Source organism: Choloepus didactylus, chromosome 4 (assembly GCF_015220235.1).
Source record: "Choloepus didactylus isolate mChoDid1 chromosome 4, mChoDid1.pri, whole genome shotgun sequence".
Lineage (NCBI taxonomy): Eukaryota > Metazoa > Chordata > Mammalia > Pilosa > Megalonychidae > Choloepus > Choloepus didactylus.
In genome coordinates, this window is record NC_051310.1 from 112545119 (window position 1) to 112569472 (window position 24354).

At 46.8% G+C, this 24354-nt stretch overlaps 1 protein-coding gene across 2 annotated transcripts in view; it reads left to right on the plus strand.

Moving 5' to 3' along the window:
* The window catches only part of MEGF11 (multiple EGF like domains 11), a 356197-nt gene that overhangs the window by 19385 nt on the left and 312458 nt on the right, over window positions 1-24354 (plus strand). The window contains exon 1 of one of the 2 annotated variants that reach the window (XM_037833633.1): window positions 4010-4132. The exons of the other annotated variant lie outside the window; for it this stretch is intronic. Coding sequence (XP_037689561.1) covers window positions 4072-4132 — 61 coding nt within the window. The 5' untranslated portion in view covers window positions 4010-4071. Of the gene's footprint in view, window positions 1-4009; window positions 4133-24354 lie in introns of those variants that run through there. 2 annotated transcript variants of the gene reach the window in all.

Genomic DNA, 24354 nt, shown 5'->3' on the forward strand with positions numbered 1-24354 from the left:
AAAGGGGGGCGCTCAGGTCTGCAGGCTCCTGACCAGGGCTGCCTGTTGGGGGCAGTTTAGTGGAGGGGTTCTGAGCAGGGCCTCTAGGCTCCCCCTGCCTGGGTGGTTCAAAGCTCAGCTCTGCCACCAATCCTCTGAGTGACATGGGCAAATCCTTTATCCTCTGTGTGCCTCAGTTTGCTCATCTGTAAAATGGAATGTAAAACAGAAGCTATTCCATCTCGTTGTTTTGGGGATGGTGGATAAACACCCTGCATAGAGCCTGGCATTCCCTAAGTGCTCAGTGAGACTTAGTTATTATTGAAGGATAATAAACAGATGCACCCCCAGCTTTCACAAAGCAAATCCCCCTCACTACGGAGGAGGAGAAGAATGGAGAAGAAGATGGAAAATCTGTACTTCAGTAGTGCTTAAGCGTCAGTGTAGCTGCCCAAAGGGCCCGTGAAACTGCCAGAGAAGCCTGTGTGAGCACAGAAGGGTCCAGGGGTGGAGGATTAGCAAGGAAGGGGGAGGGAGGAGTTGAATCAGCAGCTCAATCATGGTTCAGGAGAGGCTTGAAGCATCTGTTCCTATAGTGTGCTTAGGGGCTGCCTGGGTAGGTAAATCAACCACTCTTCCTTCCCCAGAATATCTCAGAAACTTTGTGGGTCCCTGATGTGATTGGGGAGCCAGGAGGGCTGGGCCCAGGGAGGGCTCCCTGTGCCCTGCTGGCACTGTGGACGGCTCCTGTTCTGACCCAGCCGTTATCCAAAGGCCTCATCACAAGCCCCATAGTACCACCTCCCTGAGCAGATTGCTCAGAGCGTCACACACACCCAGCAGGGCCCATCTGCAGCACGTTCTTTCACATGGTTTTCACTTGGTCAGGGTTCTGATTTCTAAAAGGCCCTGCCCTGGGGGTAGGACAAGGGGCGTTCATACCAGGGCTTGTCTGTACCTGTGAGAATGAGGCAGCTTGGTGTTTCCCAGCCTGTATTCTGGAGGGAACACTTGTTCTGTAGAATACTCTATAATAAAAGGGTCCTGTCATCAGATAAGCAAGTGACTGGAGAGACAGAGGGATCTGGCTACTGGTAAAGGCTCTGAGAAGTCCCGCAGGAAATGGAGTTGATTGCTTTAATCTCATGCTTTCTAAACTCATTTACCATAGAATCCTATTATCTATTGAACCCTTTTAACATCTCAAGGAAAGGTTGTCTGTGAGACCCATTTTGGGCAATACTAATTTATAAAAAGAGCATTTTACAAGGAGTGGAAACACTGCTTCTCTAGTTTAGGTTCTGTGGATCCACATAAACTGAGTGCCTTGAGCAAGCCGAATCCCCTCTCTGAGCTTTAGTTTCTTCATCTTTAAGAAGATATTGGTAATGATAATGCCTTTTACTTCACTTACATACTAGGTTTTTTTTTTTTTTTTTTTTAACTCTTTACAATCAAAGATTTCGAACAGACCCTGAAGTAGAGAGTATAATGAAATCCCATGTCCGCACCACCCTGCTTCAGCAATCATCTACGTTTTGCCTATCTTGGTTTCATCTATACTTCCCACTTTTTATAAGGATAGTTTTGAAGATGACATAAAATTGTCTGTGAAAGTGCCTTGTATACTTCAAAGTGCTATGCAAATGTAAGATCTCTATTATTACTCTTATTAGGTTTATTATTTCTTATTCCTAAAGTTCAAAGTGTTGTACAAAGATAAGACATCTGTAATTATTATGATGCATTTTATTTCTTATTACTATCTAGTCTAGTAACTCCAAATGCCCAGGAATGTGGATTTTTTCTGGACCTCCATTTGTAAGAGGCTGGGAGGAGCACTGAGGGGAAGGGAAGCTTATCGTCCAGCCCTGATGCCAAGGGGCCTCAGCCTTGTGGAGAGGGAAGACAGCGGCCCTGGAAATCAGCCTCCTGATATCTAGAGGAGTGTTCCGATTTGCTAATGCTGCCATTGTGCAAAACACCAGAAATAGATTGGCTTTTATAAAAGGGGTTTATTTGGTTACAAAGTTACAGTCTTAAGGCCATAAAGTGTCCAAGGTAAGGCATCAACAATAGGGTACCGTCACTGGAGAAAGGCCATTGGCATCCAGAAAACCTCTGTTAGCTGGGAAGGCACGTGGCTGGTGTCTGCTCCAGGGTTCTGGTTTCAAGATGGCTTTCTCCCAGGACATTTCTCTCTAGGCGTCTGGGGGTGTTCTCTTAGTTTCTTCTATGCATACTCCAGACTAGCAAAAGTCTGCTTGCAATGGCTGTCTCCAAAACGTGTCTCTCAGCTGCAGTACTGAGCTGTTTGTGAGCTTTTATAAGACTCCAGTGAACTAATCAAGGCCCACGCTGAATGGATGGGGCCACACCTCTATGGAAACATTCAATCAGAGGCCACACCCTAACCAAAGGTGTCACTCACAGTTGGGTGGGTCACATCTCCATGGAAACAATCTAATCCCAATACCCCCACGAGATTGGATTAAAAAGATCATGACTTTTTCTTGGGAAACATAATATGTCCAAACTGGCATGGGGAGTATGGGCAGGGCCAGAGAGGGGAACAGATAGCATTCTGGAGCAATTCAGGGAAAGGAAGAAGCAGGACGCTGAGAATGTCTCTACTGGGAGACTTTCCCTGGTTGCAGAGATGCTCCTCTGCCTGCTAGTTTGAGAGCTTGGCTGGGCCTGGAGGCAGCTGGAGGGATAGACGCCCTTTCTGGGACACAGCCACTAAGACCCGATGATTCCACACTTCCTCTGCTGTGGCTCACAGAGTCTCCTCTAAGGACAGACTCCAGGCTTGTGTGAATGTCACCAATTTCCCGCAGTCCTAGGCATGAAAGCTGCAGCATCGCCTCCCCCTCCCCTCCATCAGGACATGAAGTATGCAGCTCAAAAGAAACAGCTTGGTACTAAACAAACAAACAAAAGCCTCAACCCTCCTGAGGTCAGCCCATGGTCCAGTGGATCCCCTACTTTTGATTACTGCGATTACAGTTTCCTGTCTTGGCTTGTTCCTTGGCTCTAACTAATGACTCTTGCTCATCTCTTCTTGTTGTCTGGGATCTGCAAAAGGCACTTCTTCCCTGGAGGCCCTTGCCGGCCCTCTTCTCTACCCAGGGAAGGTGCTCAGAGATTCAGTGTGGGCAGCCTTGGAAAGGCCACCAGAGCCATCATCTCTCTGAATTGTCTATGTAGAAGATGGGATTTCAGAACCAGAGTGTAACTCATGGGAGAAGAAACAACTCTCTTTTGGCTGCAGATGCATTTGGCTTCTGCTGTGCTTTTTCAAACGCATGAGCCAAGAGAAGATAATACATAAAAATAAGTATTTCTAATTTCTTTTGAATAATTAGAAGATCAGCAACTCTAGGTGCTTTCCTGCCTGGCAGGAGTTGGGAGAGCTCCCCATTTGGCTGAGGCATGGGCTTCCAGCTCTCCATCCAGCTCACCATGGCCTGCTGGGAGACTTGGGTGCACTGACATTCCTGACTTGGGTGGGGGGCCCCACCACAGACCGCTCAGTGGCACCAATAAGCTGCAAGGCCAGATATCCCCAAAGTTGTTTCTGCTTGACATTGTCATCTCTGGTCATGACAATTTTGTCATGACTATTTGACCAAGAACATTTTTTCTTGAGTGATGTATCAGGTCCTGGCAGGAAACAGATGGAAACTTAGGTTGGGGAATCTGATGACAGCTTAATAAAGGGACTGTTTACAAAGGCAGAGTTGAGGAAAAATGACAAAGGATGGTGCAGCAACTTGGGGCTAGCATAGTGGGGAGCAGTTACCACCCCTGGGCCTGAAGGGATGAGGGGAGGGAGCCCAAAGGGGACTTGGAAAGGATCTGTATAGAGAGTGGGCTGCCTGACAGGACTGTGGCTTTGGGTAAAGGGATGCAGCCAGATCCCAGAGTCCCCGATCACTCTCCTGCTCTGCAGTTTCCTGCGGGGTGCTCTATGGCCGAACCCACCTGGAAGCCAGAGATCAAGGCAGCCTTTGGTGCAGTCCATACCGGCCAGCCTCCTGGGGCACAGAGCAGAAGGGAGAAGGGTAGAGAGAAGAGCTGGAGGATCACATGGGCAATATCCAGCAAGGACAACATCGTAATATGCCAGCAATCCCTAACTCCTTGACAGGTTTGTGGGAGGAAATGTAGGGACTGATAATGGGGGGCTGTCATTTCTGGGGGTTGAGGAGCTCCTTCTTCCCTTTCTGTCCTGTTGGGTCTGGCTGCCTCCAGTGTGTCTGTGTGCATGGTGAGTGGGTGGGCAGCACTGCCAGTCGCCCATCCTCTGGAGCTCCTTACCTTGCTGCAGCTTCTCTGGTACTTCCTCAAGTAGCTCAGAAAGAAAACCTAGACATGCAGGAAGAGCAAGCTGGTCTGGCTGTCCGCAGAGGGCTCTGCCGGGGCAGGTGGGGGCAACTGTCCAGGGAACCCCCGGTGGGACAGCATCTCTTTATTGACTCTTCCTTGCACTCCCTCATTGTGAGGTGTTTTGTGAAGGGCCTTCCTGCTGTGATATGATTTAAGAAGCTCCTTTGCCCCAAATGATCCTCCCTACTTGCCTGCCTTTGATTCTGAGATTCTGTGGCTTCCCAACCTCAGAGGATGCGCCAGCTTGAAGGACCTTCCAACTCCCTCATTTTGCAGAGAGCAAATGGAGGCCCAAAGGAGGAAACCCAAGGTTGTATGGTGATTTAGGGTAAGATAGCTCCAGGGCTAGGGGTCTGGTGCTTCTACCCCAACTGCCCAGGCAGGAGTTGCAGGGAGGGGATGGAGTGGAATGTGACTAGAAGGCAGAGGTAGTCCCTTAGGCTGGGTGGCTGGCTCTAGGGGGTCTTAGAAGAGGGGTTTCTGAAGCATAAAGGAAGGGATCTACTGCCCAGCTGGGCCAGGACTGACTCTTCTCTGGGGGCCTTGGGTAGTAGAATGGAGAATGAGCAATTGGAATACAACAGCTACATCAGGTGTAATCCAGGCACATCCCAAACAGCAGAGCCCTAACCACATGCCATGGATGGAACTGGGTTAGGAAGACATTGTCTACTGCTTCCCCTCCCCTCTCCCCTCCTTCCCTTCGGTAGGGAGATGTTGAGAAGCATGGAGAAACCTCAAAAGATGAAGCAGGGACCTGGATGAGTTGCAGGCACAAGCAAGTGGATGAAATTCTCTGGAGTTAGAAGGCCCTGGTCCACTCCTGCCATTGGGCAATGTGATATTGGGCACAAACCATGTGACTTGCTGGACTCTTGTTTTCATTTGTGAAAATCGGGAAAATAATACCTTTTGGGTTTTTTTTAATAGGATTGATTATTATCAACATTTAATATGAGTAATAATGATGAGGATAAAGCTATCATTTATTGAGGCTTACTGTGAGGCAGGCTCTGGGCTCAGCACTTTCAGGCATTATGTCGTTTAATCCTCACAGCAACTTTAGGGGGAAACCGAGGCTCAAGACAATGCAGCAAAGATTTGATGAGAGAATGTAGGAAGAAGGTCTTCATAAATGGTAAAACCCCAGCATATTTCTATTGACTTAAAAAAGGGTGTCCCCACTGCCATCGACATTCCTCTCCTCATCCTCCCATGAACTGTGACTAGCCCCTTGATCCAGATTGGGGGTTTTGCAGAAGTCTTCATGGACCTGGGTGTGCTTTCTAGTCTTAGGCCCCCTCTGCGGGACTCCTGCCCAAGTAATAATTTTCTGACGGAGGAAAGGAGCCTGGCAAATGGGAAAACAATCTTCTATCTTAACTGCTGGCCCCTTGCAACCTGTACTCAGCAAAGCCTGGAGCCCCAGAGGGCTGACAGCTGCCTCTGGGTACACATGTGTGCTCCTGTGTGTGCATGTGTGAATGTATAAGCTTGTATGAGAACATACGTGTGTGATTGGTACAAGCACATGTGTATGAGTGTGTGGGTACATCTGTCTGTGACTGTGTATCTGTGTAGCTGTTTATGTGCATGTGTGCATGATTGAATATGTGTGTGACTGTATGTGTGTGCTCGTAAAGGCGTGCCTGTGTGTGTGAGTGTATGTGTGCCAGACCAGTCAAGCCCATTGGTCCCCACTGCCAAAGGAGCATATAATTATCCAAATCTGGTAGAACAGCCTGGTGGGTGCAGGGTGGCTGTCACCCACTGAGCACCGGTCTCCACTTCCTCACTGGGGCTCATAAAAGCCGTGTTACCAACTGAACGGCTTCCTTGGTCATCACATTTCTAGGGAGAGAGTGCTGGCCGGTGGGCAAGCCTGCCAAAGAGGCTTCTCCTTGGGGCTGGGCTGCTTACCTCTCCCCTATGCCGGCAAATGGCTCCTGCAGGCTAGGCCTTGGCACTGCTCCCTAATGGGCACTCTGGAGAGATGCTGGGCTGCAACCAAGTGCAAATCCATGCCAGGCCACTCACCTTGGCCGGGAGAGCAGATGGTGGGCTCAGACCCTCCTGGCTGGCTTCCCCACCTGGCCCAGGCCTCTCCCTGCCAAACACCTGCCTCCTTGTCCCTGGGTGCCGAGGATGGTCATACCACCTGCTGTGCATGTACTTGTACCCACATTCTCTAGTACTCAGATGAGCAAAGACCCTTCCCCAGCTCCGACTGAGGGAGATAGGGCTTTGGGGAAGAACTGTGCAACAAGGAGAAATGGTTACTTGGGAGTGTTGATTGAAATGAATATGAATTTTGTAAGACTTACCCAGTATTAAACCAATTAATAACATTCACTGCCCTTTCTCGGGAACTGTTACAGCTAATCCTTGTATACCACTTATATTATGACAGACATATGAATATATATGTATATTTTATCCATTTAAGAGCCCTACAGGGTAGATAATGTTATTATCCCCATTTTACAGGTGAGGAAACTAAGGCTCAGAGAGGTGAAGTAACTTGCCGAGGATCATACAGCTGGTAACAGGCAGAGCAGGGATTTGAAGCTAAGTGGTCTGGTTCTAGACTGCATGCTCATAACTGCTACATTGTATCATATCTCGATGTAGCAAGCTGTCCAGTCATTGCTTTAATTTTCCCCATGCAGACTGATTTTAAAAAGTGTCACTAGGCCTCTGCTGGCCCCACAGGGTGCCAATAAGGCAAGTGAGGTTGTTGTGGTGGAAGAAGGATGCCCGCCCTGGGTAGAGGGTGTCCAGGGGCTGCCCAGCTCGGTCCTTGTGCCCCACCCCCCAGATAGTAGATTCCCAACAGTGGTTTTTTTAATTAAAAAATTTTTTTGGTAACAGCTTTATTGAGATATAATTCACATGCCATATAAATGTACAGGTCAATGGTTTTTAGTATATCAGAGACTTGTGCAACCATCAGCAAATCCATTTTAGAAGATTTTCATCACCCCGCAAGAAACCCCATACCCATATCCCCCTTCCCACAGCCCCTGCCAACCACTCATCTACTTTCTGTCTCCATAGATTTGCCAATTCTGGACATTTCATATAAGTGGAATCATGAAGGATGTGGCCTTTTGTGTCTGGCTTCTTTCACTTAGCATAGTGTTTCCAAGGTTCATCCATGTTGTGGCATGAATCAGTACTTCCTCCTCCTCCTCCTCCTCCCCCACCTTCCTTCTTCTCTTTTTATTAGAGAAGTTTTAGGTTTACAAAAAAACCATGCAGAAAATACAGAGTTCTCATATTCCCACTTTCCTCCACCATTTTTAACACATTGTCTTAGTGTGGGTACATTTTTTACCATTGATGAAAGAATATTATTACAGCTGTACCGTGGTTTACAGTAGGGTCCCCTATTCGTGTTGTACAGTCCTATACTTTTTAAAAAAGTTTTATTCTAGTAACATATATACAACCTAAAATTATCCCTTTTAACTACATTCAAATATATAATTCAGTGCTATTAATTACATTCACAAGGTTGTGCTACTATCACCACTATCCATAACCAAAACATTGCCATCACCCCAAATAGAAACTGTGCAATTTAAGTACTAACTTCCCATTTCCCACTTCCACCTCTGTCCCTGGTAACCTATATTCTAGTTTCTGACTCTAGGAATTTACTTATTCTAATTACTTTGTATCAGGGGATCATACAGTATTTGTCCTTTTGTGTCTGGCTGATTTCATTCAACATGTTATCTTCAAAGTTCATCCCTGTTGTCTCATGTATTGGAACTTCATTCATTTTAATGGCTAAACAATATTCCATTCTATGTATATACCACATTTTGTTTATCCATCCGTCAGCTGATGGACACTTGAGTTGCTTCCACCTTTTGGCAATTGTGAATGATATCACTATGAACATCAGTGTGCAAATATCTGTTTGAGTCCCTGCTGTCAGTTCTTTTGGGTATGCAGTTATCCCTTCCACATCGCAACTTTCCCCATTACGGTTTCAATATATTGTGGGTTGGCATAAGAAATTAAATAGAAAGTCTTGGGGAGTTTTGAGGAAGCTGCAGACGACATGCCAAGGCCAGCAGACCACACAGAAAAAGTTTAGAAACTCAGAAATGCATAAAATATATGTATAGTATTGTATAACATCAACATATTTTATCTTTTGATACCAATAATATGCTGTAAACACCCCATAAAAGAAAAAGGAAAAGAAAAAAAAATTCAGACTTCCTTCTCTTGTATGAAGGGAGGGTCAAAAATTTTATGCGGATTTTCCAGATTGTGGGGGTGCTATTCCCCTAACCCCCATGATGTGGAAGGGATAACTGTACATGAAGAAGCAGGATTACTGGATCATATGGTAGTTCTATTCTTAACTTTCAGAAGAACTGCCAAACTATCTTCCACAGCAGCTACACCGTTTTACATTCCCACCAGCAATGAATAAGTGATCTTATTTCTCCACATCCTAACTCTTTTCTGTTTTTTAATAGTAGCCATTCTAGTGGGTGTGAAATGGTATCTCTTTGTGGTTTTGATTTGCATTCCCCTAATGAATAATGATGTTGAGCATCTTTTCATGTGCTTTTTGACTATTCATGTATCTCCTTTGGAGAAATGTCTATTCAAGTCTTTGGCTCATTTTTAAATTGGGTTCTTTATCTTTCTGTTGTTGAGATGTGAGATTTCTTTATATATTCTGGATATTAAACCCTTATCAGATGTGTGGTTTCCAAATATTTTCTTCCATTCTGTAGGTTGTCTTTACTTTCATGATAAAGTCCTTTGATGCACAAAAGTTTTTAATTTTGATGAGGTCCCATTTATCTATTTTTTCTTTTGTTGCTCATTTCATTTTTAATTGCTGAATAATATTCCACTGTGTGAATATATGCCACATTTTGTTTATCCGTTCATCCATTAATGGACATTTGGAATTTTTTCAACTTTCTGGCTGTTTTGAATAATGCTGCTATAAACATTCGTGTACAATTTTGTGGGGACCTATGTTTTCATACCCAGGATTGGAATTGCTTGGTCAAATGGTTACTCTACATTTAAGTTTATGAGGAACTGCCAGACTATTTTCCAATTTTACAGTCCCACCAGCAGTGTATAAAGAATCCAGTTCCTCCACATCCTTTCCAGCACTTGTTATTTATTATCTGTCTTTTTTATTCTAATCATCCTGTGGGTGTAAAGTGATATCTCATTGTGGCTTTGATTTGCAATTCCCTGATGACTAATGATATTGAATATCTTTTCATGTGCTTTCTGGTCATTTGTATGTCTTTGGAGAAATGTCGGTTCAGATCCTTTGCTCATTTTTAAATTGGGTTCCAGCAAGTTTGCTAATGGACAGAATGAATGAGTGAGTGAGTGAGTGAGCCTACCACATGCCAGGCACTGGGGATTCCAAGACACATGAGACCCAGTTCTTGGCCTCAGGAAATGCACAGCCTAATGTAGGAGGCCCCCCAAAATTGAGGAATCAGACAGATGTGGAAATGCTTGAACAGCAGAAGGTGTGAGCGGCTCTGGGTGGCTGATGGTGTGTGGCTGTATCTGGCTAGAAGTCAAGGAAGGAAGACTTCTCGGAGGAGGAGCCACACTGTTTGAACTGTGCCCTGTGACAAATACTGCACAAGGGGTTGTTGAAATAAGCGTTTATTGGCTCATGGTTCCAGAGGCTACAAGTCCAAAATCAAGGTGTTGGCAAGACATTGCTTTCTCCCTGAGTCTGGAGCGTTCTGGCTCTGGTTTGCTGCAGTCCTCAGGGTTCCTTGGCTTGCATTTCTGCCTCCTGTCACCTGGGATCTCTCTCTCCTTGTGTCTGCTCTTCTGGTTTCTACTGACTTCTGGCTTCTCCTGTGTGGCCTTCCCTGACTTCTGGTTTCTAGTTTCTTCTCTCTCTGAGTCCTCTAGTTATATGGATTACGACCCACTCTTGCAGTAGAGCTCCACTTTAACTAAAGGTAGAATCTTCAAGAGGTCCTATCCACAGTGGGTCTACACCCATGGGAATGCGGGTTGAGATTAGGAACATGTCTATGTTGGGGTACAGAATTCAATCTGTCCCAGCAGGGATGAGAAAAGGCCATTCTGGACAGAAGAGCTTGCTCTGAGAGGGAAAACACAAGGTCTAGTTAGGGATCTGCTGGGCAGTAAGGAGCAGGGGGAAGGGGAGGCATCTAGAGGTTGGTGTTGGGCCCAAAGAGAAAGAGCTGAGAGCAGTGCCTGTGTGGTTGAGGTATGGAGCAGACGAAACCCAGCAAGGGTTTAAATTTGCCACAAACCTCTGCTTGTCCTCGAGGCCTCCTAACAGAATTGCTGAAGCTGCTGCCCTGGTGCCGGGGGGGTCCTTTTATGTTTTAGTAATTATCCTGTCACCCACCAAAAAATAATTTCATCTCAGGAAGAAGGATGGTTTGGTGGTATGAAGACTGCTGCCGAGTAAGTGCAAGCAGCCTAATTGGGATTCATAAATCCACTTTTTAACAAGCACAATTAAGAATACTTATTGCAGTCCAGCTTGAGGAAATCAGGAAAGTGCCGTTTGCAGGGGCAGCTTTTATATGGCTTTATTTAATGGAATTGAAGACTCGGTTTGATCCTGGCATTTCAATTAGGTCACGAGGGGAGCAAGTCTCCATTTAAAAGTGGAATTTTACCCTCAAAGTTTAATTCTGAGGAGGCTATTAGGCAATATTTTAACAGGAAGGGGGGTCTTACTGGATTGTTCTTTGGGGGGAAATGGCAAATCACATTAATTTGGGAAATGATAAGAGAGACCTCCGCAAATCAGGCTGAGAATAGGGATGGATTGTGTGGAGGACATACACTCAGATAAAGAAGTTTGTGTGTTTTTGTTTTTCTTTCTGTTTTCCTGTCTGTGTACTCAGCTATGCCAGGTGCTGTGGGAGGGAGACGTGGTCTGGTCCCTTAAGAGCTGGGGGTCTGACTGGGGAGGTGGAACCAAGCTTCATGATAGTTGTGAAATCATGGGAGACCTGGATGAGCCAAGGGGAACAGAGGCAGAAGCAGCAGTTGTTGACAGAAGAGGAGACCCCTGTGCACTGGAATAATCTGGAAAGCTTTCGAGGGGGAGGCAGGACTGAGCTGGAGCTGGAAGGATAAGGAGTTAGGATTGTGGAAGGAAGGAGGGAGTGCTGGAGTCATTGTGAGCTCCTGACCCAGAGAGCCCTCTCCTGAGGATGGGTTCTGGGAGGAAGGCCTGCAGATCCAACAGCAGTGATGGAGCCCTGCTATGTTAGAACATGTGCAGAGAGGGCTGGACATAAGCCAGGAGGCCTGGGTGCTGGTCCTGGCCCTGCTCCTGTCTCATGATGGGACTCGAGGCAAGCTCCTTTTCCTCTGGATCTCAAGGTCCTTTTGAATGTTCTCTAAAGTCCTTCTAGTGTCGACACTGTGGGATATGAATGAGAATCTGGTCTCGAGTTGGGGGAGCTATGGGAGAGGCCCAGAGGGTGAGGTTGGGGAGGGACAGTGGTGTTATTACCTAAGGTTGGCATGGGATGCACCAGTGAGTTCCAAGCGTGGAAATATGTGACAAAAATGAAAGGGTGGGGCCATCTGAGCATCATCACATTTGCAGGTCCAGGGCACTCGTGAGCCTGGTCAAGTCAGGAAGACTACACAGAGAATGACAGATTTCCAATTGCAATTCCAGTAAATGAAGAGGGAGAACACAATGGGCTTTGTGCCTGGTGCAAAGGAGTGAGGCAGGCTTGGGTCTGATTCCCATTCTGCCCTTATTGGCTGTGTGTCCTTGGATAAGTTACTTAACCTTTCTGAATGTAGGTATTCATCCACAAAATAGAGATTTAATAATACACAACAATGTTTTAAGAATCAAATGAAAGAAAATAAGGTGCCTGGCACACTGTAAGTGGTTAATCCATGTTGGTTCCCTTCTCTCCTTCCCATTCCTCACTCAGTTGCCTAGTGTCTGCCTCTTTCCATTTGGAAAATTGGGATTCTTACCCCTGCCTTGCCTCTAACTAGGATCTTGTTGGGGTTCTAAAGAGGAATGATGCATGCATCAAAGTGCTTTGTAAACTGTACTTTGCAAACATAAAGGAGTTACCTTTCTTGTTTTCAAGACCACGTGGAATGAGAACAATGCAAAGTAACAGGGTTCCCAGAGGAGAGAAGAATGATTAGCTGCAGCCTGTCAGCCCTGAGAGCTGATTCGCAGGGGAAACTTGCAGTCCCAGGGCTGTTCCACCCTTGTCAGGCTACCAGAGAGGGTATGGTTTCCAGGAGGTCTGAGCTTCAGGTAAAGCGCAGCCCTTAACAGGGGTCCAGACGAGAGAGCTGGAAGATCTGTATTCCAGAGAGACCTGGGTTCCCAGGAGAACCTGACTTGACCTTGGAAGGTGGAGGCAAATGCAACAGCAGGTCCAGAAGGCAAACTGGAGGAGTTGGACTGGTTGGAGCAAAAGATGGGGACTAACATTACTCAGAACCATCCGTGTTCTAGTTGCTGCCTCAGATGCTTTTACACATTATTTGATTTAGGCTCTCAGTAGGCTGTGTCGCTATTCCTTGTTTACATGCGAGGAACCTGAGGCTCAGAGAGATGAAGTAACTTGCCCAAAGTTTCGAAGCTAGCATGCAGTGAAGCTGTAATGTTAAGCTAGACTATTAACCCAGGTCTTTCCAACTCCAGAGCTTGCTGAGAGCAGCTTTGAATAGTAACAACAGTTTTTTTTTTTTAAATCTTTGTAAAACATACTGAATCCTCCCAACACTTAAAAAAAAACACAAACTTATTATTTTGCAATAATTTTAGGCTCACATAAAATTTGCAAGGTAACTTCCCCCAGCTTCCTTCTGTGATAACATCTTACAATGATCAAGACCAACAAATTGAAAAAAAAAAAACCCAACAAATTGACATTGGCACCATATGATTAACTAAACTACAGATCTTATTCAAATTTCCCCAGTTTTTCCATGCACTCACTTTTTTTGTGTGCATAGTTCTGTGAATTTTATCATATGTATAGATTCAGGTAGGCACCATAACACTCATGATCAGAAATGTTCATTCACCCCCCAAAACTCCTTCGTGCTACCCTTTTATATAGTCAGACCCCTTCCCCCTGCAGCCACGGAGCCATTCTCCATTGCTCTAATTTTGCCATTTTGAGAAGGTCATATAAATGAAATCATATTGTATGTAACCTTTTGAGATTGGCTTTTTTCACTCAGCATAATTCTTTGGAGATCCATCCAAGTTCTTGCATGAATCAGTTTGTTCCTTTTGATTGCTAAGTGGTATTCCATGCGGTAGATTGAATTATGCACCCCACTTGAGACATGTTCCTAACCTTTATCCACATTCCTGTGGTATAAGCCAGCATTTGGTGTTACCACTGATTTTTAATTTTAGCCAACCTGATATGAGATTCTGAGTGATATCTCGTTGTGGTTTTAATATCCATTTCGCTAATGGCTAACAATGTGGAACATCTTTTCATGTGCTTGTTTACCATCTGTATATCCTCTTTGGTGAAGTGTCTAAGTATTTTGCCCATTTAAAAATTGGATTGTTGATTTCTTTTTGTTGCGTTTAGAGAGTTCTTATATAATCTGGATCCAAGTCCTTTGTTGGACATGTGATTTGCAAATATCTTCTCCCACTCTGTAGCTTGTCTTTTCGTTCTCTTAACCTTTAGCAGAGAAAAAGTTTTAATTTTGATGAGGTCTAATTTATTGATTCTTTCTTTTATGGATTATGCTGTTGGTGTCATGTTTAAGAACTCTTTGCCCTAGATTTTCTCCTACATTTTCTGCTAAAAATTTTACATCTTACATTTAAACCTATAATCCATTTTGAATTCATCTTTATAAAGGTGTGAGGTTGAGGTTGAGGTTCATATCTTTTTCTTTTCTTTTTTTTTTTGCCTATGGCTATCCAATTGTTCCAACACTAGTTTTTGAAGATTATCCCCTTCCTAACACTTTTAATTTTCAGTGCATTCCCAAGGCATTTTAGACTTATTTAGCTGCTCAGGAAGCTGAAACCCAGAGAAGAGAAGGGACCAGCAGAAAGTTACACTGTAAGTTATCAACAGAGTAGAGGCTAACATCCAGGTATCCATGTTCCAAGGACATCCCCGTTTTAAAGATGAGAAAACTGAGGCTAAAAAGTGGCAAAATGGGCACTGGCTTCTCACCAGGGGCCACCTTTTTGTAAAGTGAGCAAATAGAAGCAAAATACAAGTTCAACACGTTGGTGATAGAACCCTTGCCCCCTCCCATGCGTCTTCTAAGCTGGGAAGCCGATTGGATGTCAAGCAGGAATCGGAGTCGGTTCTAAATTGGAAAACCAGGTTTAGGTGCAGATTCCAGGATCCTTCTTCTTGGCTTTAAGAGCATTCCAACTCTTGCTGGAAAGCCTGGCTGCCCAGCCTGGGCGAGCCCTGCCTTGGCGGGCTTGTGTGCTGGCAATGCTTAGAGACGATCGTGGTGGCACTGAGAGGAGGCTTTTAGCTTAATTGAACTGAGTGTCTTAAAATGGCAACTCATCAGTCACTTTCATTTTGTTCCTTTCGTTTAATTGTATTTTCCTCTAGGGATTAGCCAAATCAATGTAAACCCTGGATGATTTTTTTTTTTTTTTTTTCATTTTTAAAATTTGGGGGCACATAGACGGGTGATTGTCAACTGTTAATAACCAGTTGAGAATGATGAAAGTATCTCCTTCTTAAGTTGAAAAAGGCTCCCAATAAACCTCACAAACATAGCAGTGCTTATACCCCGTTCTGAGAAGGAAAAGGTGAGAAATGCCGAGAGATGCCGCGTTCTCATGAGCATGATTTTGGCTGAAGGAACCCTATTTCCTGTGAAAAAAACAGCATGAAACCTGGGGCAAGTGGGGAGCAGGACTTGACCTCTCTCAATTTCTCATAGGGGGCCTGAACCTCTTTCTGGGGAGAGTGGCGTGGGGCCTCACCTTTCTGGATGGTTCCCGGGGCAGTGTGGAGTCAGGAGGTTGAGTTCCAGGGCTGGCTGTGCCAGGAACTGACAGGCTGTGAGGACAGAGGCTGATCTCCTCCCCTCTCTGGGTCCCCCTGGCTCTGACATGAGGAGCTAGACTAGACAAGAGGCCTCATGTCACATCAAATTCAGTGGCACCTGCGACACCAGGGCTTGTCTCCCTCCTACCTGTGAAACCTCCCTTTCTTTTGCCTTAATCCCTTGACCAAAGAACTCTAACCCAAGCGAGAGTGAGCACACCAGAGGGAATGCATGTTTGTGTGTTGGTTTTCTCTAGACTGAAAGTTCAGAAACTTGGTGGGAAACAGATGGTCTTTATTGACCTCAAACAGCCAGTTCTGTATCTGGGAGGAGTGGGGGTTTGGCTGTTGGTCCCAGACCGTCACTGGGTTGCTGTCCTTTTATGAAGCAGAGGTTGATCAGAAACCACATCCAAAGGGCCCCACCTCCACCTTTGCCTCCCCCCTGCTTAGTCTGGTGAAAGAGGCGACTGTCATCTCTTGTTCTTCTGGAGGCCCTACCTACACAGGCTGGGCCTCTCGCTGGTCCTGAGCCAGGTCACTTGTCCTTTCTGGACCTCAAGTTCCTATCTGTGAAATGAGCAAGTTGGATCAGCTGATGTCTGAAGTTCCTTCTGTTGACAAGACATGATTTTCCAGGCTCAAGACATCTCCTCTTGAGTTAGGTTGGGTTCCCTGAGAGATGGACTCTTGAGATGGAGATTTCATGCAGGAAGATTTTTCAGTGTGCCTGTGGTAGCTACACCTGTGGGGAGTGAAGGTAGCAATACGAGGCAGAAGGGGAAGGTGGGCTGGGAGGCACGCACAACAAAGGCCTCAGCTGATCCTTTGGGGAGCCCTGGAGCTGGGATGGCCCTGCCAGACTGTCCCACCTTGAGGTAAGGGAGCCAGGCCTTGATAACTACCTCCCCTTCTGCCCATTAACCAGGCGATGAATGTGGCTGCTATCAGGTTTGGGGTGTGACCTTGAGCCAGGTGGCTCTCCGGCCAAGGGCAATTCCCAGAGGGTGACTTGGGAATAAATGCTCTGTCCTTGGGTGGGGGTGGGGGATCTGGGTGGCCCACAGTCGCGTTCAACATAGCCCCCCTCCTGCCTCCTTCTCTAGGTATCCCTGCCTGAGATATATCAGTCCCTGGGTTAGAAAATCTAACCCAGACTTCTGTATTCCTGACTATTAGCTGCCCTCGACCTGGACCAATGTCTGAGCAGAACTAAGTTCTAGAACTAGCCTGTCCTCTGCCTCCTGTCTTTGGCTTGCCCAGGGGCCTGTGCCCTGCCAGAGAAGAATGAGGTTGGGGCAAGTTTGGGGTGAAGTAGTGCCATGTCTTGTCTTTCACAGACATTACTGGGTGCCAGCTAGTGCTGTGTTAATGTGGAAGGTGCAGGGCCTTTGGTAGGAAGTCTCTGGGTGCAGGGGTCTGTGTGTGATCTGACTATTCAGCAGCTCTGCACCTCAGGGTCTCCTTGGGAGGACAGGGAGTCCTTTAAAATCAAAGCCAAAACCCTGGGATGTGGATGTCTCTGCTCTGGGTGTCCCCAGTTATGACTGCAGCCCCCCTCACTTAGACCCATGTGTAATCCTAAGGTGGGCCTGGAGTCCTTCCCCAAAGACTCCACCAGGCCAACAGCTGCCATTCAACGACCACCTTTGCCTTAGCACTGAAGGTAATTCCAATTTACGGACCATGGCTTTGGAGAGGCTTTGTGACAGTAGCCATCAATCTCTGCATTTCGATTTTATTTTATTTCTCCAGCCTGGATTCCTGTTATGCTATGAACTTCATCTGTCTACTCAGTTTGCAGGCAGTTGAAGGAGAGTGGGTGTCCCCTTGATCTGTGGGGTTTATGTGCATAATTCCCTTTAATTCATTTCAGACAGGGGTGGGAGAGCCAGGGTTGAGAATGATTTTCAAAGTCTCTCACTGGAGTTCAAAGATCTATCTCTCCAGCCAGACCAGTAAATTATAGGAGCAGTTGGCCATGAATTTCCAGTGTAGATCCCCAGGGCTTGCTGACTGGCAGCACCCCTGCCTGGTTCCCTCCCGCTGGTGGAGGTGTGGTCTGTGGCCTGCTGGTGGGACGCGTCCGCCCCACCCTGCCCGCTGGCCTTCGCCGGCCCTCGATTCCTCATACACTCCTGTTCCGCATTTCAGTCTTGGTTTTGAACCTGTGCTGATGGCTCATTTGTGAGGAGACTTCAGGTCAATTGTGCATTCTGTGGCTGACAAAACCTTTATCTCGAGTGTATGTCTCCACACTTTATTTGCCTGAATGATAAATGCAATTTCTGCATCGAGGCTATCAGTCATTTTCTGATGTGATCTGTGCACCACTCTGCCTGAACTGAATCAGCTCCTGAATTATTGTGAGAGTTTATTTGGTAAGAAAATGAAATAAATGTGTGAATTAAGTAGAGCTGTGCTTGGTGCAATGTAGCGGTTCTGAGGGCTCAGGTACCCCTACCCCTTCTGGGGCAATTCCATTCCCTGTTCTTGCCCCTCTTCTCTTCTCTACTCCCTGCCTCGGGGTCCAGCTGTCTTAAGCTCAGGAAAAGAGTCTAATGTAAGGGCATAGCATGACAGTTAGGAGAAGGCTCTGTAGTGAGACAAGCAGATAAAAAGTCAAATGGCATTGAGACTGGAACCAGGTCAGTGTCCTTGGTCATCTTGGGAAGGGCTGTAGAATGTGTTGCGTGGGGGGGATGGGAGTGGGCACTGAGGGGGTCTAGGGAGGCATTAGAGCTCCAGCCTGGAGGTAATGGTGAAGAGAACATTGGGAGCCTTTCCCCTGTGCATCTGCCTCTCCTCGGCCCTTAACTTGCAGGACCATTGATGACCCTGCATGGCTTCATTCCCCTCTTTCTTACCTTCCCTTTCCTTCCCTTTCTTCTTCCTTCACTTTTCTCCCCTTCCCCTCCCCTCCCCTCCCATCACCATCCACTGAGAACCAGCTCTGAGCTGGTCTTGGGCCCAGTGTTACAGCAGGCAGGGAAGGGGCAGCCTCCATGAGGCTGTGTGTGTGGGGAGGAAGCCCACAGCCTCCCGAGCTCCTTGGAGGAAATGCTTATCCTGGGGCGAGATGACAAGTAACAAACAATGCGCTGAGAAGGAGGGTGTGTGGAGCCCAGAGGAGAGAGGTGGTCCCTTGGCCTGAGGGGGCCTTGGCAGCCTTGGATTCTGATTGGTGGCTTTGCAAAGAAGGTACCTTAATTAACCAAGCCTGGTGGAGGCCTGCCTTTTGCTTCTGCTTTGTTTATTTCCAGCTGCTGCTGAATTTTGGCTAGGCCAACCCCAGGAAAATGAGGACCCCCAACTCCTCACAAAGACCCTGAAGAACCCATTACAGGCATGCTTGCCCCCTGCTGAGTGAGGACCAGAACGGGATGGGGCAGGCTGCCCTGTTGGGGGGTTCCTGGTGTTGTCTGGAGTATTTCTAGAGGCAACCACTGAGACTGGGGAGAGGAGGGAGAGCCTGCCTGGAGCAAGGACAGAGATGAAGTTTTGCCCTCAGAACTGGCCGGCTCAGTCTCCTCTGCTCTCTGAACATCTCCAACTGAGGTTTTTTCTGAGGTCTCAGGAAGAGGGGCTGTGTCAGGGACCAGTGTCTCCATCTCGGCTAGCGGGGATGGTCTATGCTGGCCCAGAACCACCTGGGAGCCTCCGAGAAGTGCAGTGGGACAGTCCTGGCAGCATTTCCTTGGGTGGAGGAGTCGGTGTGCTTAGCTTCTGGCAGAGTGGAGACAGAGCTTGCTGAACTGAATTCCCTGGAACTGCACGGTCCAATATTGTAGTTAATGGGCACACATGGTTTTAACTTAAATTTAAGTTAATTAAAAATTAAATAAGATTAAAAATTCAGTTTCTGGATGGAAAAGTATATACCATGCAAATATTAATCAAAAGAAAGCAGGAGTGGACTTCACATCAGACGAAGTGGACTTCAGAACAAAGAAAATCACCAGGAATGGAGAGCGACGTGGCATAATGATAAAAGGCAGTCCACCCAGAAGACGGAGCAATCCTAAATGTGTATGCGCCATTCATCAGGGCTGAAAAATAGTGAAGAAATGTGTGGCTAGTGGCTGCTGTGTGGGACAGCACAGATATAGGACATTTCCATCACCGCAGAAAGTTCTATTGGGTAGCGCTGTTCTAGATTGTCAGCTCCACTAGGGCAGGAATCTGTTCTGTTCACTGTTGCACCCTCACCACCTAGAAGAGAACCTGGCATGGAGTCAGTGTTTGGTATTTACAGATGTGTGGCGTTCTCGCCCTGGTGCTGCCACCATCTTGCTGTGTGACCTTGGACATGTTGCTTTCCCTCTCTGGGTCTCCTCATCTGTAAGTCTCTGAGATCCCTTTCAGCTTTAATGAGGTATGATCTTAAGTATCCTGGTGGCTAACTTCTTTTATTTTATTCACAAAGAGGGGTCAGAGAGAGCAAGAGACAGCGAGGTGGCAAATTTGATTTTTAATTTCAGGTCTGAGGTGGCTGTATCTCGCCAGCACCCCTCTAATCCAGGGATTTGTAGACGTTGCCTCCTGGGAACTTTTCTTCCTGCCCTTTCTTCTGCTACAATTTCTTGATATCACTTTTCCTAGCTCTGGTCCTGCCTTAAACCCCAAGCAGATCTGCAAGGCTGAGAAGCAGGGAAGGCGTGAGTCTCCGTGAGCCTGCAGCTCTTTCTTCTCCCTTTGGGTACGTTCTGCCTTCTGTGGTGTGAGGGAAACTGCAGGAGCCCTCCACTTGAGTCCCGACCGGTGTTGCTCTCCGTGTGGGCTGAGGGGAGTCCCTGACATGAAGTCCCTGGCAGCAGGGACTCTGCTGGCTGCTGCCTCAGTGTGTCTGCCAGCAAGCCTCCAGGGACTGGCCCTGCCATGGGGGATGCTGCATTTGAGGGATGAAGGCCAGGAAGAGTTGGCCATGGGCTGGGGGAGGTGCTTCCTTGCATTGTCTGGGTGGCCCTGTGCCAAGAGAAGGAAAAGAAATTTAATATCTTCAGTACTGGGCTCCTGGCAGAGTGAGGGGCCAGCCCAGGCCTGGCAGCAGAGCTCTGAGGCCTGAGGGTTTCGGTGATGCTGAGAGAAAAGCCCTCTTTCCTGGGCACCCAGGGCAGGGGCAGGGGGTACCCTGGCTTCCCCTTTGCAGGCAGTTCCCCCCAGGACACACCAAGCCTGTTCTGATGGGGAAGGGAGGGTGCAGAGGACAGCTGTGAGATTGTGGGTGCGTTCCCAAGTCCTGCGATTTGTGTGCCAGGCCTGTGGTTCTGGGCCTTGGGGTGTAAGTGGCTTTGTGCAATAGGTGTCCCCCTGTCCCTGATTGCCCCTTTCGCCTGAGTGTGGCGTGCTCCCCACAGCATGCATCCATTCTCTGCCCTTCTTTGCTCTGACACATGCCCTGGAGAAGCTCACTTTCGTGTGGATTCTATTGCTTACTGCCTTCTTGTTGGGTTTGGCCAACGGGAGGCACTTGTGGGAGACTGGAGGGTGGGAGGAGAGAGAGGTTGGGGTAATTCTTCCCTGCTCCCTTCCTGTTCATGGTTCTGGCAGTGGCTACATCCCGCTCCTCAGCTCTGGCTTTCACTGGGCTCCTGGGATCCTGATTCTTCTCTTTGCCCCTGCATGCATCGGGGTGGCAATATACACCTACCTGTGCAACTCCCTGAGGGCTTTAACTTCCCTGTGAGTTCCTTTAATCCTGCCACACCTCTGTGAACATCCCTTCAGTCAAATCTGCTCAAATGCTTTTGAGTGTCATTCTGATGGTCTCCTTGAGTCTGCATATCTCTTAGGATGTCTGACGCTGCTTTGTTAGGTCTGTTCTGTGGGTTTGTGCCAGTGATTCTGAGTCTTGAGGAGCTGGAGGGCCTGCCTGTGTGCAGTCAGTTGCTGTGGCAGAGGCTGATGTGGAACATGGGGTCAAGAGCCACCAAGATGAGTGAGGCTAGGGGGATCTGAGCCGGGGCATAAGTGGTGTCTGATGCAAAGGAGGTCTGATGGGGCTGGTTTCTCACCTTCTGCCTGAGTGCTGCTCCCAGAAGGGAACCCTGGCTGGCTGGGAGACTCTGGACTTCCTTGGGTGCAGCTCACATTTGATGATTTCCTTTTTGTGGCCCAATGGTGGAGGCTTGTCTCAGAGAAAAAGATATGAAGATAGCATTTTGGCATGTTTGTGATACCTTCTGGGGAATGAATGGCGGCAGTGGGGGAGAAGGTATCCAGGAGGTTTCCAGTGAGGAACACCTTGGAGTGGACTTTAGGAGCTGGGGCTATCTCTTCTTACTTCTAGAATGCAGGTGACTGATCCCTAGAAGGACAACTGGGTCTAGACGATGCTGGAAGTTGGAAGGGAGGTAGCAGAGCTCACATCCTATTCCAAAGTTGTCCTAGACTGCCGGTTATTTCTTTCCACCTGGGACTTGCACCACCCCCTGGTCCTGGGGGTTTAAATCTGGAGATATTTGTTGCTGGGAATTATCTGGAAGGCAGAGATGTTGCCATGTTTGCCCTTCATGCTGATGTGCTTTCTGCCTGTGAGAGGAGGACATGGAACCACAACAAGAATCCTAGGCAGACATCTAGATGGGTGGCCTTGGGAGAGTAACCTCTGGGCCTCAGTTTTTCCATGATGATCCACAGATGATCTTGAAAGACCCGCCCGTCTTTAAAATTCTTTCTCTACGGAATACAGCTGGTTTACCCTTGAGTGTAGTGGCTTTCAAGATTTTTTCTTTTGTCTTTAGTTTTCAAAAAGTTTAATTATCATGTGTTTTGGAGTGGTTTTTCTCTGGGTTTATCCTGTCTGGGGTTCACTTAGCTTCTTAAATCTGTAGGTTTATGTTTCTTGCCAAATTGGGGGAGTTTTCAGCCATTATTTCTTCAAATATTTTTTCAGCTCCACTTTCTCCTTATCATCTGTGATCCCTATGATATGAATGTTCGATCTTTTGTTATTTTCCCATAGGTCCCCAAGGATCTGTTCATGTTTTTTCAAGTCTATTTTCTCTGTGTTATTTGGATTAATTTCTTTTCTATCTTGAAGTTCACTGATTCTCTCCTCTGTCTCTTCCATTCTGCTCTTCAGTCCATCCTTGAGCTTTTTCTTTTTGGTTATTGCATTATTTTAGTTCTAAAATTTCCATTTGGTTTGTCTTTATATCTTCTGTTTCTTTGCTGAGACCTTTTGTTTCTTTGCTGAGGGTTTCTATTTTTCATTTGTTTCGTGCGCATTCCCAATTGTTCACTGAAACATTTTTTAACATGTTCACTTTAAAATGTATGTGAGGTAATTCTAACATCTCTGTCATTTTGGAGTTGGTAACTACTGATTATCTCCTTTCATTCTGTTTGAGATCTTCCTGGTTCTTGGTATGGTGAATGATTTTGATTGAAAGCTGGATATTTTTTGTCTTACGTTGTGAGACTCTGAATCTTATGTGAACCTCTGTTTTCACGGGCTTGGGAGGGGATGAGGGGACCCTTGCCCTCATTGCTTCCAGGTAGAGGTGGAAGTCCAGGTTCCCACTTGGCCTCCATCGATTCTGAGAGGGGCTCCTCCTCACTGCTGGGCTGAGACTGAATTTTGGCTCACCACGTGCTCTCCGCTGACACCACGGGGTCAGCGACCTCCTCACTCTCGGGCGGTGGTGAAGTTCTGACTCTGACACTTGGACACCTCTGATACCCCCTTGCAGGGTGTGGGGACATCTTGTCACTGCCAGGTGGGGTGGAAGTCCAGGTCCCCCACGTCTCCACTGACACCACCAGGGTCGGGGGCTTATTACCAGCCAGTAAGGAAGAAAGTCCGAGCTTCCAACATGGCCTTCTCTCACACCACCCCGGATGGGGTTCAGGTCCCGCTTCAGAGTCTGGGGAAGGCAGAAGTCTAGGCTCTCCACCTGATCTTTGCTGGCATGGGCGGGGACAGGCCGTTGTTTTTTTCTGTGGCGTTTGGCAGGAGTAGAACAGTTATTGTCTAAAAGTTTTCTATCTTTCTAGCTGCCCCTTTCCTAGTCCTTTTGCTGGGGCTTTTTGTGTCTGCACCCATTGGCCTTGCTGGCTTGCAACCTCCAACTCTGGAATACATGAGGCAAAAAGAAAACTCAGGGACCTCACTGCCGTGCCGTTCCTTGCGTACTGAGATCCCTGGCTGGGCTGCCTTCTTCTTGCCACCTTCCAGAGTGTTATGTTTATTTCACGTATAATATTCAGGGTTTTTGGTTGTATTTAGTGGGAGGAATAGGGGAAAGTACATCTACTCCATTTTCCTTGAAGCAGAAATCCCTCCTTAAATTTTGGGTCTCTTTGCCTCATTTTGTTCCCAAGTACAGAAGATGCAAAGAAAGGATAAAAATGAATGCTCGTTGAGGGCCCGCTGGGTGGTAGGTACTTCCACATTTAAAAGTTCATTGAGTTTTCTCAACTTGGTGAGGATGGTTTTATTTTTCCCATTTTACAGATACAAAAAGCCTGAGGAAGTAAGTTCAGGCAGGGAGGAGGGCCTGGGCAGGCCTTGACCCAGGGCTTTCCGCCTTCAGTGCATACTCCCTTTCTACTAGAAGTAACAGCAGCGAAAATCCAGGTTTTGCCACAGTTACCACGAGGCCTGGGAAGCATTCCTTTGACTCTTTTCCTCCTTTTTAAAAAAGTGTTTGGTGTTTTGGGGTTTGTTTCTGTTTTAACTTTTTATCATGAAAATCTTCAGGCATATGGACAAATAGGAAGAATAGTATGATAAACTTCCATATACCTACCACCTACATTCAGCAGTTGTTAATATTTTTCTGTATTTTCTTCATCTACTACTGTTTTTGCAGAGCCATTTTAAAGTAAATTACAACATCATGATATTCACTCCTAACTATTTAAACATAACATCTCTAAAAACTAAACACATTTTCCTACATAATCAAAAGAACTTTATCACATT